General features: G+C 43.3%; 1 protein-coding gene across 1 annotated transcript in view; it reads left to right on the plus strand.

Moving 5' to 3' along the window:
* COL22A1 (collagen type XXII alpha 1 chain) overlaps window positions 1–17,890 on the plus strand; it is a 665,084-nt gene that overhangs the window by 482,250 nt on the left and 164,944 nt on the right. The window contains exons 41-42 of the mRNA XM_089654647.1: window positions 7,250–7,327; window positions 8,664–8,699. Coding sequence (XP_089510773.1) covers window positions 7,250–7,327; window positions 8,664–8,699 — 114 coding nt within the window. The remainder of the gene's footprint in view (window positions 1–7,249; window positions 7,328–8,663; window positions 8,700–17,890) is intronic.

Here is a 17,890-nt window from a genome sequence, read left to right on the forward strand (position 1 = left end):
GCCCCCCGGCTGTGCCGGGGATGCCATGCCCCATAACCATAGTGGTGGTGATGATGGCGGCTCTAGGCTTTGGATGAAGAGTGGCTCTGGAGGAAGAAGACGGGACAAAAAGTGCTACTACGGCATGAAGGATGTGACGGCCGGGTCCTCCTCAACTCCAACTGAGGGGGTGACTTGCTCCTGCTGGGGACAGGTGAATCCTCCTGCAGGAGCGGGGAACCTCCAGGAGACCCAGCGGGGGAAGCAGGGAGCTCGAATGAGCTTTTTGGGGAAGTTGCTGCCCTTATGTATTATACATGGAGATCATATCCCCCCTTATGTATTATACATGGTGATCATATCCCCCCTTATGTATCATACATGGAGATCATATCCCCCCTTATGTATTATGCATGGAGATCATATCCCCCCTTATGTATTATACATGGAGATCATATCCCCCTTATGTATTATACATGGAGATCATATCCCCCTTATGTATTATACATGGAGATCATATCACCCCTTATGTATTATACATGGAGATCATATCCCCCTTATGTATTATACCTGGAGATCATATCCCCCCCTTATGTATAATACATGGAGACCATATCCCCCCTTATGTATTATACATGGAGATCATATCCCCCCTTATGTATTATACATGGAGATCATATCCCCCCTTATGTATTATACATGGTGATCATATCCCCCCCCCTTATGTATTATACATGGTGATCATATCCCCCCTTATGTATTATACATGGAGATCATATCCCCCCTTATGTATTATACATGGAGATCATATCCCCCTTATGTATTATACATGGAGATCATATCCCCCCTTATGTATTATACATGGAGATCATATCCCCCCTTATGTATTATACATGGTGATCATATCCCCCCTTATGTATTATACATGGAGATCATATCCCCCTTATGTATTATACATGGAGATCATATCCCCCTTATGTATTATACATGGAGATCATATCCCCCTTATGTATTATACATGGAGATCATATCCCCCTTATGTATTATACATGGAGATCATATCCCCCCTTATGTATTATACATGGTGATCATATCCCCCCTTATGTATTATATATGGTGATCATATCCCCCCTTATGTATTATACATGGAGATCATATCCCCCCTTATGTATTATACATGGAGATCATATCCCCCTTATGTATTATACATGGTGATCATATCCCCCCTTATGTATTATATATGGTGATCATATCCCCCCTTATGTATTATACATGGAGATCATATCCCCCTTATGTATTATACATGGAGATCATATCCCCCTTATGTATTATACATGGTGATCATATCCCCCCTTATGTATTATACATGGTGATCATATCCCCCCTTATGTATTATACATGGTGATCATATCCCCCCTCATGTATTATACATGGAGATCATATCCCCTCTTATGTATTATACATGGAGATCATATCCCCCCTTATGTATTATACATGGAGATCATATCCCCCCCTTATGTATTATACATGGTGATCATATCCCCCTTATGTATTATACATGGAGATCATATCCCCCCTTATGTATTATACATGGAGATCATATCCCCCCTTATGTGTTATACATGGAGATCATATCCCCCCTTATGTATTCTACATGGATATCATATCCCCCCCTTGTGTATTATATATGGAGATCATATCCCCCCTTATGTATTATACATGGAGATCATATCCCCCTTATGTATTATACATGGAGATCATATCCCCCTTATGTATTATACATGGAGATCATATCTCCCCTTATGTATTATACATGGAGATCATATCCCCCTTATGTATTATACATGGAGATCATATCCCCCTTATGTATTATACATGGAGATCATATCCCCCCCTTATGTATTATACATGGAGATCATATCCCCCCCTTATGTATTATACATGGAGATCATATCCACCTTTATGTATTACACATGGAGATCATACCCCCCCCTATGTATTATACATGGAGATCATATCCCCCCTTATGTATTATACATGGAGATCATATCCCCCCTTATGTATTATACATGGAGATCATATCCCCCCTTATGTATTATACATGGAGATCATATCCCCCTTATGTATTATACATGGAGATCATATCCCCCTTATGTATTATACATGGAGATCATATCCCCCCTTATGTATTATACATGGTGATCATATCCCCCCCTTATGTATTATACATGGAGATCATATCCCCCCTTATGTATTATACATGGAGATCATATCCCCCCTTATGTATTTTACATGGAGATCATATCCCCCCTTATGTATTATACATGGAGATCATATCCCCCCTTATGTATTATACATGGAGATCATATCCCCCTTATGTATTATACATGGAGATCATATCCCCCCTTATGTATTATACATGGTGATCATATCCCCCCTTATGTATTATACATGGAGATCATATCCCCCTTATGTATTATACATGGAGATCATATCCCCCCTTATGTATTATACATGGAGATCATATCCCCCCTTATGTATTATACATGGTGATCATATCCCCCCTTATGTATTATACATGGAGATCATATCCCCCTTATGTATTATACATGGAGATCATATCCCCCCCCTTATGTATTATACATGGACATCATATCCCCCCTTATGTATTATACATGGAGATCATATCCCCCCTTATGTATTATGCAATGGAGATCATATCCCCCTTATGTATTATACATGGAGATCATATCCCCCCCTTATGTATTATACATGGAGATCATATCCCCCCTTATGTATTATACATGGAGATCATATCCCCCTTATGTATTATACATGGAGATCATATCCCCACTTATGTATTATACATGGAGATCATATCCCCCTTATGTATTATACATGGAGATCATATCCCCCCTTATGTATTATACATGGAGATCATATCCCCCCTTATGTATCATACATGGTGATCATATCCCCCCCTTATGTATTATACATGGAGATCATATCCCCCCTTATGTATTATACATGGTGATCATATCCCCCCTTATGTATTATATATGGAGATCATATCCCCCCCATATGTATTATACATGATGATCATATCCCCCCTTATGTATTATACATGGTGATCATATCCCCCTTATGTATTATACATGGAGATCATATCCCCCCTTATGTATTATACATGGTGATCATATCCCCCCTTATGTATTATACATGGTGATCATATCCCCCCTTATGTATTATACATGGAGATCATATCCCCCCCTTATGTATTATACATGGTGATCATATCCCCCCTTATGTATTATACATGGTGATCATATCCCCCCTTATGTATTATACATGGAGATCATATCCCCCTTATGTATTATACATGGAGATCATATCCCCCCCTTATGTATTATACATGGTGATCATATCCCCCCTTATGTATTATACATGGTGATCATATCCCCCCTTATGTATTATACATGGAGATCATATCCCCCCTTATGTATTATACATGGAGATCATATCCCCCCCTTCGTAAAACGAAGCAAAGAAATTCCAAATAAAAATGTGCACATCAGAGTCCCTATCAATGTTCCCCCTTAGAACAGAGTCTCTCCTGACACCATGGTCCCCATCAGAGTCTCTCCTTACACCATGGTCCCCATCAGAGTCTCTCCTTACACCATGGTCCCCATCAAAGTCTCTCCTTATACCATGGTCCCCATCAGAGTCTCTCCTTACATCAGGGTCCCCATCATTCTATCCCCTTACACCATGGTGCCCTTCATTGTATCCCCTTACACCATGGTCCCCATCAGAGTCTCTCCTTACATCATGGTCCCCATCAGAGTCTCTTGTTACACCATGGTCCCCATCAGAGTCTCTCCTTACATCAGGGTCCCCATCAATGTATCCTCTTACACCATGGTCCCCATCAGAGTCTCTCCTTACACCATGGTCCCCACCAGAGTCTCTCCTTACATCAGGATCCCCATCAGAGCCTCTCCTTACATCAGGATCCCCATCAGAGTCTCTCCTTACATCAGGATCCCCATCAGAGCCTCTCCTTACATCAGGGTCCCCATCGATGTATCACCATACACCATGGTCACCATCAGAGTCTCTCCTTACATCAGGATCCCCATCAGAGTCTCTCCTTACATCAGGATCCCCATCAGAGTCTCTCCTTACATCAGGATCCCCATCAGAGTCTCTCCTTACATCAGGGTCCCCATCAATGTACCCCCTTACACCATGGTCTCCATCAAAATCTCTCCTTACATCAGGGTCCCAATCAGAGCCCCCCTCTTTACATCAGGGTCCCCATCAGAGTTCCCTCTTTACATCTGGGTCCTTATCAGAGTACCCCTTAAATCAGAATCCCCCTACATCAGAGTCCACATCAGAGCCCCCCTTACATCTTGGACCTCATCAGAGCCCCCCTTTACATCAGGGTCCCCATCAAAGCTCCCCCTTTACATCAGGGTCCTCATCAGAGTACCCGTTACATCATGCTACTCCCTTAAATCATAATCCCCCACTTACATCAGAGTCCCCCCTTACAACATGGACCCCATCAGAGTCCCCCCTTACAACATGGACCCCATAAGAGTCCCCCCTTACAACATGGACCCCATCAGAGTCCCCCCTTACAACATGAACCCCATCAGAGTCCCCCCTTACAACATGGACCCCATCAGAGTCCCCCCTTACATCAGGGTCCCCAGCAGAGTTTCCCTTTACATCGGGGTCATCAGAGTACCCCTTACATCAGACTACTCCCTTAAATCAGAATCCCCCTACATCAGAGTCCCCCCTTACATCATGGACCCCTTCAGAATCCCCCTTTACATCAGGGTCCCAATCAGAGGACCCCTTACATCGGACTACTCCCTTATATCAGAATCCCCCCCCACATCAGAGTCCCCATCCAAGCCCCCCTCAAATCAGAGTCCCCCTTATATGAGAATCTACATTAGAGTCCCCCCTTACTGAGTCCTCATCAAACTCCCCTCTTACGTCACAGCACCAGATAAAATCTAGTGGCATGCCAGATCTGGCCCATGGGCCATAGTTTGGAGACCCCTGGTTTACTTGAAGGGTCTTCCTTATGAACACCCACCCAAAGTAGTCTCAGTGTTGTCATTAAAGAAAAGTAAATCACCAGCATCTGCTTCCCTTTATTCTAAAATATGCTTTGAAAATATCTCACCAAAATGAAATGTTCTGTTGCAGAGGACGGCTGGGATTTTGTGTTCAAGCTGTGTAGAAGGAAAGTAGATCGATGGGGTTGAAAAAGCTCTTTAAATGAAGTAAAAGGAGCACAAAAATAAAGGAGGGATCATTTGAGCAAACCCAGCATGTTGTGAAGGAAGGCTGCTGGGAATCAGCTGGACGTCAGACTGTGCAGGTTAGCAGGGAGTAGACAATCTAGGGTAGGCAATGGGCTGTTTAGCAATGGGCAGTATAGATGAGCAGGCAGTAGGCTGTAGAGGTGAGCAGGCCGTAGGCTGTACAGGTGAGTAGGTGGTAGATTGTACAGGGGAGCAGGCTGTAGACCATACAGGGGGGCAGGCAGCAGACTGTACAGGTAAGCAGACAGCAGACTGTACATGTGAGCAGGCGGTAGACTGTACAGAGGAGCAGGCGGTAGACTGTACAGGGGAGCAGGCAGTAGACCATACAGGGGGGCAGGCAGCAGACTGTACAGGTAAGCAGACAGCAGACTGTACATGTGAGCAGGCGGTAGACTGTACAGGGGAGCAGGCAGTAGACCATACAGGGGGGCAGGCAGCAGACTGTACAGTAAGCAGACAGCAGACTGTACATGTGAGCAGGCGGTAGACTGTACAGAGGAGCAGGCGGTAGACTGTACAGGGGAGCAGGCAGTAGACCATAAAGGGGGGCAGGCAGCAGACTGTACAGGTGAGTAGGCAGCAGACCATACAGGTGGGCAGGCAGTAGATTGTACAGGTGAGCAGGCAGTAGACCGTACAGGTGGGCAGACGGAAGATTGTACAGGTGAGTAGGCAGTAGACCATACATGTGGGCAGGCAGTAGATTGTACAGGTGGGCAGGCAGTTGATTGTACAGGTGGGCAGGCAGTTGACTGTACAGTTGAGCAGGCAGTAGACCGTACAGGTGGGCAGGCAGTTGATTGTACAGGTGGGCAGGCAGTAGACCATACATGTGGGCAGGCAGTAGATTTTACAGGTGAGCAGGCAGTAGACTATACAGGTGGGCAGGCAGTTGATTGTACAGGTGGGCAGGCAGTAGACTGTACAGGTGGGCAGGCAGTTGATTGTACAGGTGGGCAGGCAGTTGATTGTGCAGGTGGGCAGGCAGTTGACTGTACAGTTGAGCAGGAAGTAAACTGTACAAGGGAGAAAGCAGTATACTGTACAGGGGGGGCAGACAGTAGACTGTACAGGGGGGCAGACAGTAGACTGTACAGTGGTGGGCAATGGACTGTACAGGTAAGCAAACCGTAGACTGTACAGTGGGTGGGCAATGGACTGTACATGTAGGCAGACAGTAGACTGTACAGGGGGGCAGACAGTAGACTGTACAGGGGGGCAGACAGTAGACTGTACAGGGGGGCACACAGTAGACTGTACAGGTAGGCAGACAGTGGACTGTACAGGTGGGCAGACAGTAGACTGTACACTTCTATATGATAGATTACTTATATGTTGAACCTCTGCTTCCATATTCATTGCAGGAGCAGCAACACACTGACTAGGTCTTTTTTTACTCACCCCATCTGTAAGCTGGTTCATTGTGTTATGCTGCCACCACTATGCAGTGGCTCGGAGTGTTGACTTTACCTTTCCAAATCGCAGTGCTTTTGTGCAGCAGGGTTACAAGAAACTAATATAAGAAAGACTTTGGTATTCATGCTTAAAATGTTTTTAACACTTTTGATGACCTCATAACTGGATTGAAGGCTGGAGTTATAGTCTAAGCATTAATCTAATGTTAATGTATATAATTTTAAATATATAATTTTTAATCAAAATTGTATTTTTATATAAAAATTTAAGTATATTTTAAATGCATCTTAAATATCCGATTGATGCAGAACTTGCTAACTTGGTATGTAAAAACTAGTATTTTACCTGAAGTCATTTCTTTTTGGGGGAATGAATGGAGCCAGCCACCAGTAGCGTTTTTTGGAAATGTAAATGAATATAAAAGCTCCTGTATTTTCATTGAGATTCACTATTTAGGTATACTAATGTGTTTTTTTAATTTATTTTTTATTTTGTTATAGGGGGATCGAGGATCTCCAGGTCTCCCTGGCCAACCTGGTGCCCGAGGACCTCTTGGAATAGGCATTGATGGCACTCCTGTAAGTCATATACAGAATTTTAGTTAATCCTTTGGGTGTCTATCAGAACGAAAAAAAAAAGTCACTACATCTCTACAATATATACCCCATGGTTCATCTCCTTCAAAACACTGAAAATACTTAAGAATACCTGCTGATTCTCCCAGAAATCCAGTTAGCTCTCAATTTCCCCTGCGCATTGCCTGCTGCACTGAAATCAAAACCAGTGTTATCAGCCCTGCCCAGCTCCCCTCTGTGAACTACAGATGACAGCTGTTTTATACAAGGGGCCGGGTTTCTCCAGTGACGTCATTAACCATATATGGACATGGCCATATATGGTCAATGACATCACTACTACATACAAAATTAGGAGGGGGCACTATTTAAGTGCCTCCTTATTCCAGATTCTGATAAGCCCCCTATTTGCAGATTCCCACAGCCACCAGGCAGGGGCCTTTGTCTCCTTCAACTTGGGGCAAGATGCTTTGCCTAGCAAGGCACCCTCCCCATGTTGGGGGCATGTGGTCTGCTATTGTTTGGAGGGGGAAAAGGGGGTGCCCCTTTCCTGGCCGAAATTAGAATTAGGAGTCAGGTATGGATTTTTAGGGGGACCCTGACCCCTTTTTTATGCTTGGGGTCCCCCCCTAAAATCTGTATCAAATGGATAAATGTGCCTGCATTCATCTGAACAGCAAAGCAGCTAAAGTTTGATCAGGACTTGTGTTCGCACTTAAATACGAACCATCGTCCCTAGCTACAATATATTACATTTTTGCTGTTTGAGTTTGTTACATTTGTTGATCTATTAATTTGATTTTTTTATATCTCAATTTGACTTCTGGCCCAGAAAAAGGTCAATGAAAATTGCAAAAGGAAGAGTGACCCTGAACCCCGCCCCATATAACGAGAGTGACAAATGAGTGGAGCTGAAGTTTTGGGGTATTGTCTTCAGGGTCACTGAGATATAAGAGCTGAGGTTCCATTTTTTTAGATAAGTGACCCTTTAAAAATGTAGCCATGCATATTGTGGCTGGATCCAGTAGGCCACGTGGTTCAAGTTCATGCTTGGCAATGCTAGAGTCCTGGTTTTGATTAACATCAAGAATACAATGTTCATGGAGCTTATCTGTTCTTCTTGTAGTTGAATTGTTTCCTCCACACAATCGGGTTTTTTTTCCACGATGCAGAAAGCAATGGCAGTGTAAGATTGTTGTTGGTTTCAAACAATCTCACACTGCCATTGCCAGAACAGATATTGGCTTTTGGTGAACTGATCGCATTGCTTTTGACCAATGTACCACTTTGCTGAATTTAGATTTAAACAATTTGCAACCACTTTTTTTTTTGCTTGCAGGGCCCTATAGGACCTACAGGAGAAAAAGGGGAACAGGTATTTATTGAAAAAAGAAGAATGCATGGACTAATCCTAAACCTTAAGCCTTCTACTAACAACCTCATAATTCATAACCTTACCTCCTTATTCCCATTACAGCAGTTGTACAGGGTGTCTAAATATGACTGAGCAGTCGAATAGGTACTAGTGTTTGACCGTGTGCACCTATTACCAGTGTTTGACCTGAGTCTGAGTAACAGACCTGGTCCGGTATTCCCCTTCCCCTTTATTGCTGTACAAATCTGTGAGAACACTTTTCCGGACTATCAGGTACCTGATGATGGAGGCCAGTGGAGAGAGGGCTTCCCTTGCGGCTAAGTTCCGGACTCCCCTGAGAGTGGGACAGTGGGAGTCAGGCCCAAAGTTGCACAGGTCGCCTGTAGGAGTGCTGGTTGGTGGTCCACTTAGGAGCACCGCTGGTGCACGGGGATAGGTCTCAGACTGGAGGCACCTGTGCGTGGTATGCAAGCCTTCCGGGATTTGGATGTTTGCTGGTTAGTCAGTTCGAGCCCAGGTCAGGTACCAGGTGGGAAACAGAACAGACATGGTCAGGTGGGATAGCCGAGGTCATACACGGAGGAGCGAGAGAGAGAGTATCCTTTAGCCAAGCCGAGGTCAGATGAGGGGGTCAGTAGAGCAGACAGGTCCAAGGACAAGCCAGGTTGGAATCAAGAAGTCACAAGTCACAGGAAACAGGAACAAACCACAGGGAGCTAGAGATCATCCAGCAACCAGAGGAAGTGATGAATCTCCTTATAAAGGCCGTCTGGCACCAGACTGAGGCTGATGTGTCCTTCTGCAGCCATGTTGAGTATTGGCAGAAATGCCAGAACTTCTGCTGTGGACAGGACCCTGACATTTGCTGAGGGGTGTGGCTATTACTCAGCTCTGCCAGCACAGAGCACCGCAGTGTGAGGGATGGAAACAATATTTTAGTAAGTGAAAAAGGCATTTTCAAGTAAATCAGTCACAAATCATAACGCATCGTGGTCAGATTTATAAGGAGATTAAAAGGTCTGAAAGTTCAGTTGGGATTTAAATTGATTTGCCTTTCTGTGTGGAAAATTTGCCCATCCCTTCCCCCAAAGCAGTTGAATTTTCCTACTGTGTCATCTACTATATGATCTTAGATACTGTCACATTTATAAGGCGACATCCATTCAAATTTTCAGACTGTATGTAAAAGGCACATCATCAAAGCTGAACTATTCTCAAGTATGACCCCCATTCTATCATGCCCACCATGCTTTGAAAATCATAAATGGTAGTGGAAATATTGAAGTCCTTATCCACTTTGGTCTCTGCTAAAGCGAAAGATCAGGTTTCGGATCTGTTAATATGCTAATGTTGCATTAGTCATGTGATCAAACATCTAGGCATTTGGTCACGTGACTTGCTGTCATGAGATCTCAGATCATCAGTTTCTTTACCAAACGGAAGTCATTCAAGTCTGGTGTTTGATTAGTTGTAATATTTTAAATATGCGCTTAGGTAGATTTTTCTGCCACAGCCTTTCAAATAAAGGTTGCTGTAAGACCCACTCGAGAGCATATAATATATTCAGGTATAAAAGAGAATGAAATCTAGGACTACAGCAAATTTATATTAAAATATCACTTTTAATAAATCAATTAAATCTTCACGAACAGTGCAGTATTCACTGAGAAAAATATCATGGGGCCCCGGCAATATCAACTGGAGCATTAAACAATTTACAGACACCATAAATATGTCCATTATAAATATCTCACACCCATAAATCATTGCATAATATCAGCCTTTTAAAAGAGTATTGATTCAGTTACATACAGTGCTACATACGTAAGTAGTAGTCAATGAGTTCAATGTGGCATGTTCAAGTGAAGAACTCAAAATATAAGGCAGTAAAATCAGAGCGTATCAAATTGACTGTAGGGAATGAATCCCATAAACATCAAGCACATGGAATGTAGAACCACAACATTTTCAGTTATTTGGTACTCTATCCAGATGATAACCGATAACACTGTGTCAGTGTAGTGAAGGCAAGGGGAGTCCAACCCAACAAAGTAAGAATACATGCATATAGATGGATCTAGATACGTATACTTTCATAAAGAGTACTTGTGTATCCAGGCAGCCTACATCAGCCATGGTCATGGTTCCTCCAGAGGTTGCAAGGGATTCCTTTAGCAGTGGCTAATTGATCTACCATTTGATGGTGCGTTTGTATTTCCAGGTCCATCCCCATTTTGCCAATACCATGACATCAGTGGTCTTTTTAGCTGACTGTAAGGGTGCCATTCCATCCGCCACTGTAAGGGGGTAGTTTTTTTTTTCCACTGAACACCAATGTAAGGGGCATTTTCCTATTGACCTATGGTAGTCCAACCCAACAAGGTAAAAATACAAGTGTATAAATGTATCCAAATAGCTATGCTTCAATAAATAGTAAGGGTGTATCCAGATAGTCTAGAAAAAACATTCCTAATTAGGATTCCTCTGCAGGTAGCTTGGGGTTCCTTGAGTTGTGGCTAATTGATCTACTATTTGATGGTACCTTCGTATTCCCATATTTTCCATTGCCACCTAGCCAACAGCATGACAGCAATAATCTTTTTAGCTGACCATAAGGGTGGCATTCCAACCACCACTGTAAGGGAGTGTTCCTACTGACCATCAATTTAGGGGACATTTTCCAAAAGACTGAGGGTAGTCCAATCCAACAGGGTAAGTATACAAGTATATAAATGGATGCAGATAGATACACCTTTAATAAAAGATATTTGTGAATACAGATAGTCTAGATATGCCACTCTAAAGCAGGGTTCCTCCAGAGGTTGTTGGGGGTTTCTTGAACTGTGGCTAATTGATCTACCATCTGATGGTGCCTTCATATTTCCAGGTCCATCCCCACTTTTCCAGTAGAATGACAACAATGATCTTTTTACCTGACCATAAAGGTGGCATTACAACCACCACTGTAAGGAGTTCATTCTTCCCACTGAACACCAATGTAGGAGGCATTTTCCTTATGACTGTTGGTAGTCCAAACCAACAGAGTAAGAATACAAGTATAGAAACAGATCCAGTTAGATATGCCTTCAATAAAGAGTATTTGTGTATCCAGATAGTCTAAATCAGCCATTTTCAATCAGGGTTCCTTCACAGATTGCTAGGGGTTCCTTGAGCTGTGGCTAATTGATGTGCCATCTGATGGTGCCTTCATATTTCCCGGTCAATTGCCATTTGACCAATAGCATGACTCCAATTATCTTTTTAGCTAACCGTAAGGGTGGCATTCCAACCACCACTGTAAGGGGCTCATTCTTTCCACTGATCACCAATGTAAGGCACATTCTTCCCACTGATCACCAATGTAAGGGACAATCTTCCCACTGATCACCAATGTAAGGGACATTCTTCCCACTGATCACCAATGTAAGGAGCATTCTTCCCACTGATCACCAATGTAAGGCACATTCTTCCCACTGATCACCAATGTAAGGCACATTCTTCCCACTGATCACCAATGTAAGGGACATTCTTCCCACTGATCACCAATGTAAGGGACATTCTTTCCACTGAACACCAATGTAAGGGGCTCATTCTTTCCACTGAACACCAATGTAAGGGGCATTTTCCCAGTGACCAAGAGTAGTCCAACCCAACAGGGTAAGGATACAAGCACAGTATATAAATGGATCCAGATATATATGCCTTCAAAAAGGTGTACTTCTGAATACAGATAATTAGGTAAGCCATTCTCAATCAGGGTTCCTCCAGAGGTTGCTAGGGGTTCCTTGAGCTGTGGCTAATTGATCTATTATCTGATGGCACCTTCATATTTCCAGGTCCATACCCATTTGGCCAGTAGCATGACACCAACGATATTTTTAGCTGACTGTAAGGGTGACATTTCAATTACCGCTGTAAGGGGTTTACTCTTCCCACAAAACACTGATGTAAGGGGAATTTTCCTAATCACTCCTGATATACTATTCTTATTAGGGGTTTCCTGCGACCTGAAAATTATTTCAAGGGTTCATATGGAGTAAAAAGGTTTAGAAAGGCTTGTTTAGATGTATTCAGCAAACGTTAGTATATATTTTTATACAATGGTGCTGTCAGGGATGCGGGTATGACCAGAAGTGTGTGGACTGACACAGGGAAACGCAGGCTTCAGATATAGTAAATAATATAATTTATTAAGACTAACAATACAAACGCAGTGCAAAACTAAACATAAACACAGTGCAAACAAACTGAACCAAACCTCCAACAGATAACAAACATACAATACAAGAGTAGTCAGGCAGGCCGGGTCGGTAGCAAACGGGCAAACGGAGTACCAGGAGCAGGCGGGAGAGTGGTCAGGACTAGCCGAGGTCAGTACAGGCAGAGTTCAAGCAGAGTCAGGACAGAAGTAACAGGATCAGGAAACCAGGGCCAAGCAAACAGTACAACAAGGCACAGACTGCAGGTCTGGCCATCCCTTAAATACACCACCTGCAATCAGCCCCAGGTGGTGGCTAATTGCCGGAGTGAGCCTCTGGTTGCTGAGAGCACCCGCTGGCCAGTCCTGGTACTGCAACCCACAAGGCAGGTGAGTCCTACCACTATTGGCGTGTCCATTCCTGACAGGTGCCAGTATAGGAAAAATATCATTGTTTGTGGCCGTCAGGGTGAATAGGCAACTATGGATTAACAAATCCTGCTTCAGTGCATGATAAGTGGAATGCTTGCACCATCAGACACTTCAAATGCAAACAAGTCCAAAGCAATAAATGTGGCACACATATTAAATATGAATAAGCATCATATTTATATGAAGCCAGTATGAAGATAAAGTTCAATCACCACAAATGTTGGGGTTGACTTTCTAAAGGCAAATAGGCTGTTCTTACTGCAAAGAAAATGGTGCCTTGCAAGAGAATTTTCTCTAGAGCTTAGTGAATGTGGTGAAATTTCACTTTGCAAAGACTATCCAATCATATGCAGGGGAAAAAAACACATTTTTGCTTGCACATGATTGGATTATGGAAGTTAGGTGAGCTTCACCTCACAGTGGTAAGTATCATTCCACAAAACAACCAACCATCCGATATGCATGTGCATATGAACCCAACCTGATAACGGTAGATGAATCTCTGTGGGGGAATTTAGATGCCAGGTTCATCTACCATTACTAAGCTGGGTGAGATTGTTCATCAGTTCACATGATGTATACTGTGTAATATGACAGGACCTGGCAGAAGTTCCAATCCTTCTCCATACCCATAACTAATTGGCTATAGACCAGCAATGGGCAAACTACGGCCCGCGGGCCGTATACGGCCCAGCGGACCTTTTAATCCGGCCCGCGGAAACAGCCAGGGCAGGCAAACATTGGCTGTCGGGATGTGTGTAGGCGGGGCAGCGTGACGAACGTGAGGGGAGCTAGGCTCCTCTCACAGTCCGCCCTGAAGACCGGAACGGCGTGGGAACACGGCGAGAGGAACGCGCGGAGCAAAGGTAAGTAAATTGACACAGGGGGGACTTGGCTTACTACTTGGGGGGGAATAGTACTATGGGGGATGAAATACTATATGGGGGATGAAATACTATATGGGGGATGAATTAATATGGGGGATGAATTAATATGGGGAATGAATTACTATATGGGGGATGAATTACTATATGGGGGATGAATTACTATATGGGGGATGAATTACTATATGGGGGATGAATTACTATGGGGGATGAATTACTATATGGGGGATGAATTACTATATGGGGGATGAATTACTATATGGGGGATTAATTACTATATGGGATGAATTACTATAGGGGGGATGAATTACTATATGGGGGATGAATTACTATGGGGGATGAATTACTATGGGGGATGAATTACTATATGGGGGATGAATTACTATGGGGGATGAATTACTATATGGGGGATGAATTACTATATGGGGGATGAATTACTATATGGGGGATTAATTACTATGCTTACTATGGGGGAATATTACTATACTTACTATGGATGGTAGTGGCTGGGCCGGCCAGCAGCTAGTGGGGGGCATAAAAGTTTTGTACAATAACTCTTTTTATGCTTTTCTACCTTCAATTATTCTAAACATTTAATGTTACAAATTTTAATTTAATTTATATTAATTCACACATACACATCATTCATCTACTCTTGGTCCGGCCCCCGGGTCCAATATATGAACCCATTGCGGCCCTCAAGTCAAAAAGTTTGCCCACCCCTGGTATAGACACTCTAATTTATGCCAGATGAGGAAAGGAACCCCCTCCAGGGCTGTATAATGGTACATATTGGGCAGACCGTAGGAGGACAGGATAAGAAGGTCAGCATAAAACCTCAAATTGTATAAACTGTAAGCTTTTAGTCACATTTTTTGATAAAATCCGAAATGATATTCACAAGATGAGCATGCTAAACACATTTTTACCCAAGTTGGAGTTCCTTTCCTTGAAGTATCTTAATACTGCTGTTTTGTGCAAATACTTTTATTGTCCCTCATTTCCATAGTTCTAAGCTCTCTGTATTTCCATTTCGATTGTAAATTTTATGTAGTCAGAAGTCTGAAAACTAACACTCTGCACTTTAAAGTTTGCTACTTGCAGTAAATGTAAAATATTATAGAGTAGTGAATGTCTCTCCCAATTACTTCCTGAAGGCAAGCCAAGGAGATTATTTTATTGTAGTCCTCAAACAGTAGTAAAAATCTCCTTTTAAACAAGCGTGTCGGATTATACGAAACACAGACCAAATCTATTCTGCTTTTATCTGGACTTGCCGTTTATATCTCCATTCTGTTGTTACATTTGTCAAAGCGGAAAGCAAAGAATTACATTTTCATTGCATGGATGTCTTTTAAGCATCAAATCATTTGTGTCGTACATATAGTAGATATATGTTGCATTTTCTTACTTCTCTTCCATTAAAAAGCATTCCAAAAAAAAAAATAGATCATCACAACTTATTCTCAACTGGTAGGCATGTTAGCACCTGAGGATACAGAATAATGCTGCATTGGCACTTAAGGATGCGATACGATGACATACTGCCACTTGAAGATACAGAACAATGACATGCTGAAGCATGGGGATAGAGAACAATAACATGCTGGCATTCAAAGATACATAACTATGACACACTGGCACTTGGGTGTACAGAACACTCCTATACTGGCACTTAGGGATACAGAACAGTGACACAGTGGTACTTGAAAATATATAACAATGACACACTGACTCTGAGAGATACAGAATTATGACACATTGACTCTTGGAGACCAACAAAAATGATACAGTGATACTTTCAGATACAGAAAAATGATACATTGGCAATTGGGGATTGAGAACAATGCCATGCTGGCACTCAAAGATACAGAACTATGTCACGCTGGCACTCAAAGATACAGAACTATGACACGCTGGCACTTGGTAATACAGAACAATGATATGCTGACACTTGGGGGTACAGGGCAATGATATACGCACATGGGAGTACAGAACAATGATATACTGACACGTGGGGGTACAGGACAATGATATACGCACATGGGAGTACAGAACAATGATATACTGGCACTTGGGGGTAACAGGGCAATGATATACGCACGTGGGAGTACAGGACAATAATATACTGGCACATGGGAGTACAGAACAATGATATGCTGACACTTGGGGGTACAGGGCAATGATATACGCACATGGGGTACAGGACAATGATATACTGACACGTGGGGGTACAGGACAATGATATACGCACATGGGAGTACAGAACAATGATATGCTGACACTTGGGGGTACAGGGCAATGATATACGCACATGGGGTACAGGACAATGATATACTGACACGTGGGGGTACAGGACAATGATATACGCACATGGGAGTACAGAACAATGATATACTGACACGTGGGGGTACAGGACAATGATATACGCATGTGGGGGTACAGGACAATGATATACTGGCACGTGGGGGTACAGGGCAATGATATACTGGCATGTTGGGGTACAGGACAATGATATACTGGCACTTGGGAGTACAGGACAATGACACACTGGCACTTGGGGGTACAGGACAATGACACACTGGCACTTGGGGGTATAGGACAATAATATACTGGTGCTTGGGGGTACAGGACAATGACATACTGGCACTTGGGGGTATAGGACAATGATATACTGGCACTTGGGGGTACAGGACAATGACACATTGACACTTGGGGGTACAGGACAATGACACATTGACACTTGGGGGTACAGGACAAAGATATAGTGGTGCTTGGGGGTACAGGACAATGCCACACTGGCACTTGAGGGTATAGGACAATGATATACTGGCGCTTGGGGGTACAGGACAATGATATACTGGCGCTTGGGGGTACAGGGCAATGACACACTGACACTTGGGGGTACAGGACAATGATATACTGACACTTGGGGGTACAGGACAATGATATACTGGTGCTTGGGTGTACAGGACAATGATATACTGGCACTTGGGGGTACAGGACAATGATATACTGGCGCTTGGGTGTACAGGACAATGATATACTGGCACGTGGGGTACAGGACAATGATATACTGGCACGTGGGGGTACAGGGCAATGATGTACTGGCACGTGGGGGTACAGGACAATGATATACTGGTGCTTGGGAGTATAGGACAATGACACACTGACACTTGGGGGTATAGGACAATGATATACTGGCACTTGGGGGTACAGGACAATGATATACTGGCACATGGGGGTACGGGGCAATGATATACTGGCATGTGGGGGTACACGGCAATGACACACTGGCATTTGGGGGTACAGGACAATGATATACTGGCAGGTGGGGGTACAGAGCAATGATATATGCATGTGGGGGTACAGGGCAATGATATACTGGCACTTGGGGTACAAGACAATGATATACTGGCACTTGGGAGTACAGAACAATGACACATTGACACTTTGAATACCAGAACAATGATACACTGGCTCTTGGGGATACAGAACAATGATATGCTGGCATTTGGGGGTACAGAACAATGATACAGTGGCACTTAGGGGTACAGGAAAAAGACAAACTGGCACTTGAAGAAACAGAATAATAACACACTGGCACTTGGGGGTACATAACGATACACTGACACTTGAAGGCACAGGGCACTAACAAACTGGCACTTGGGGGTACA

The sequence above is a fragment of the Staurois parvus genome, unplaced genomic scaffold, assembly GCF_062004578.1.
Source record: "Staurois parvus isolate SC_StPar_1 unplaced genomic scaffold, SC_StPar_1.0 ptg000783l, whole genome shotgun sequence".
Taxonomy (NCBI): domain Eukaryota; kingdom Metazoa; phylum Chordata; class Amphibia; order Anura; family Ranidae; genus Staurois; species Staurois parvus.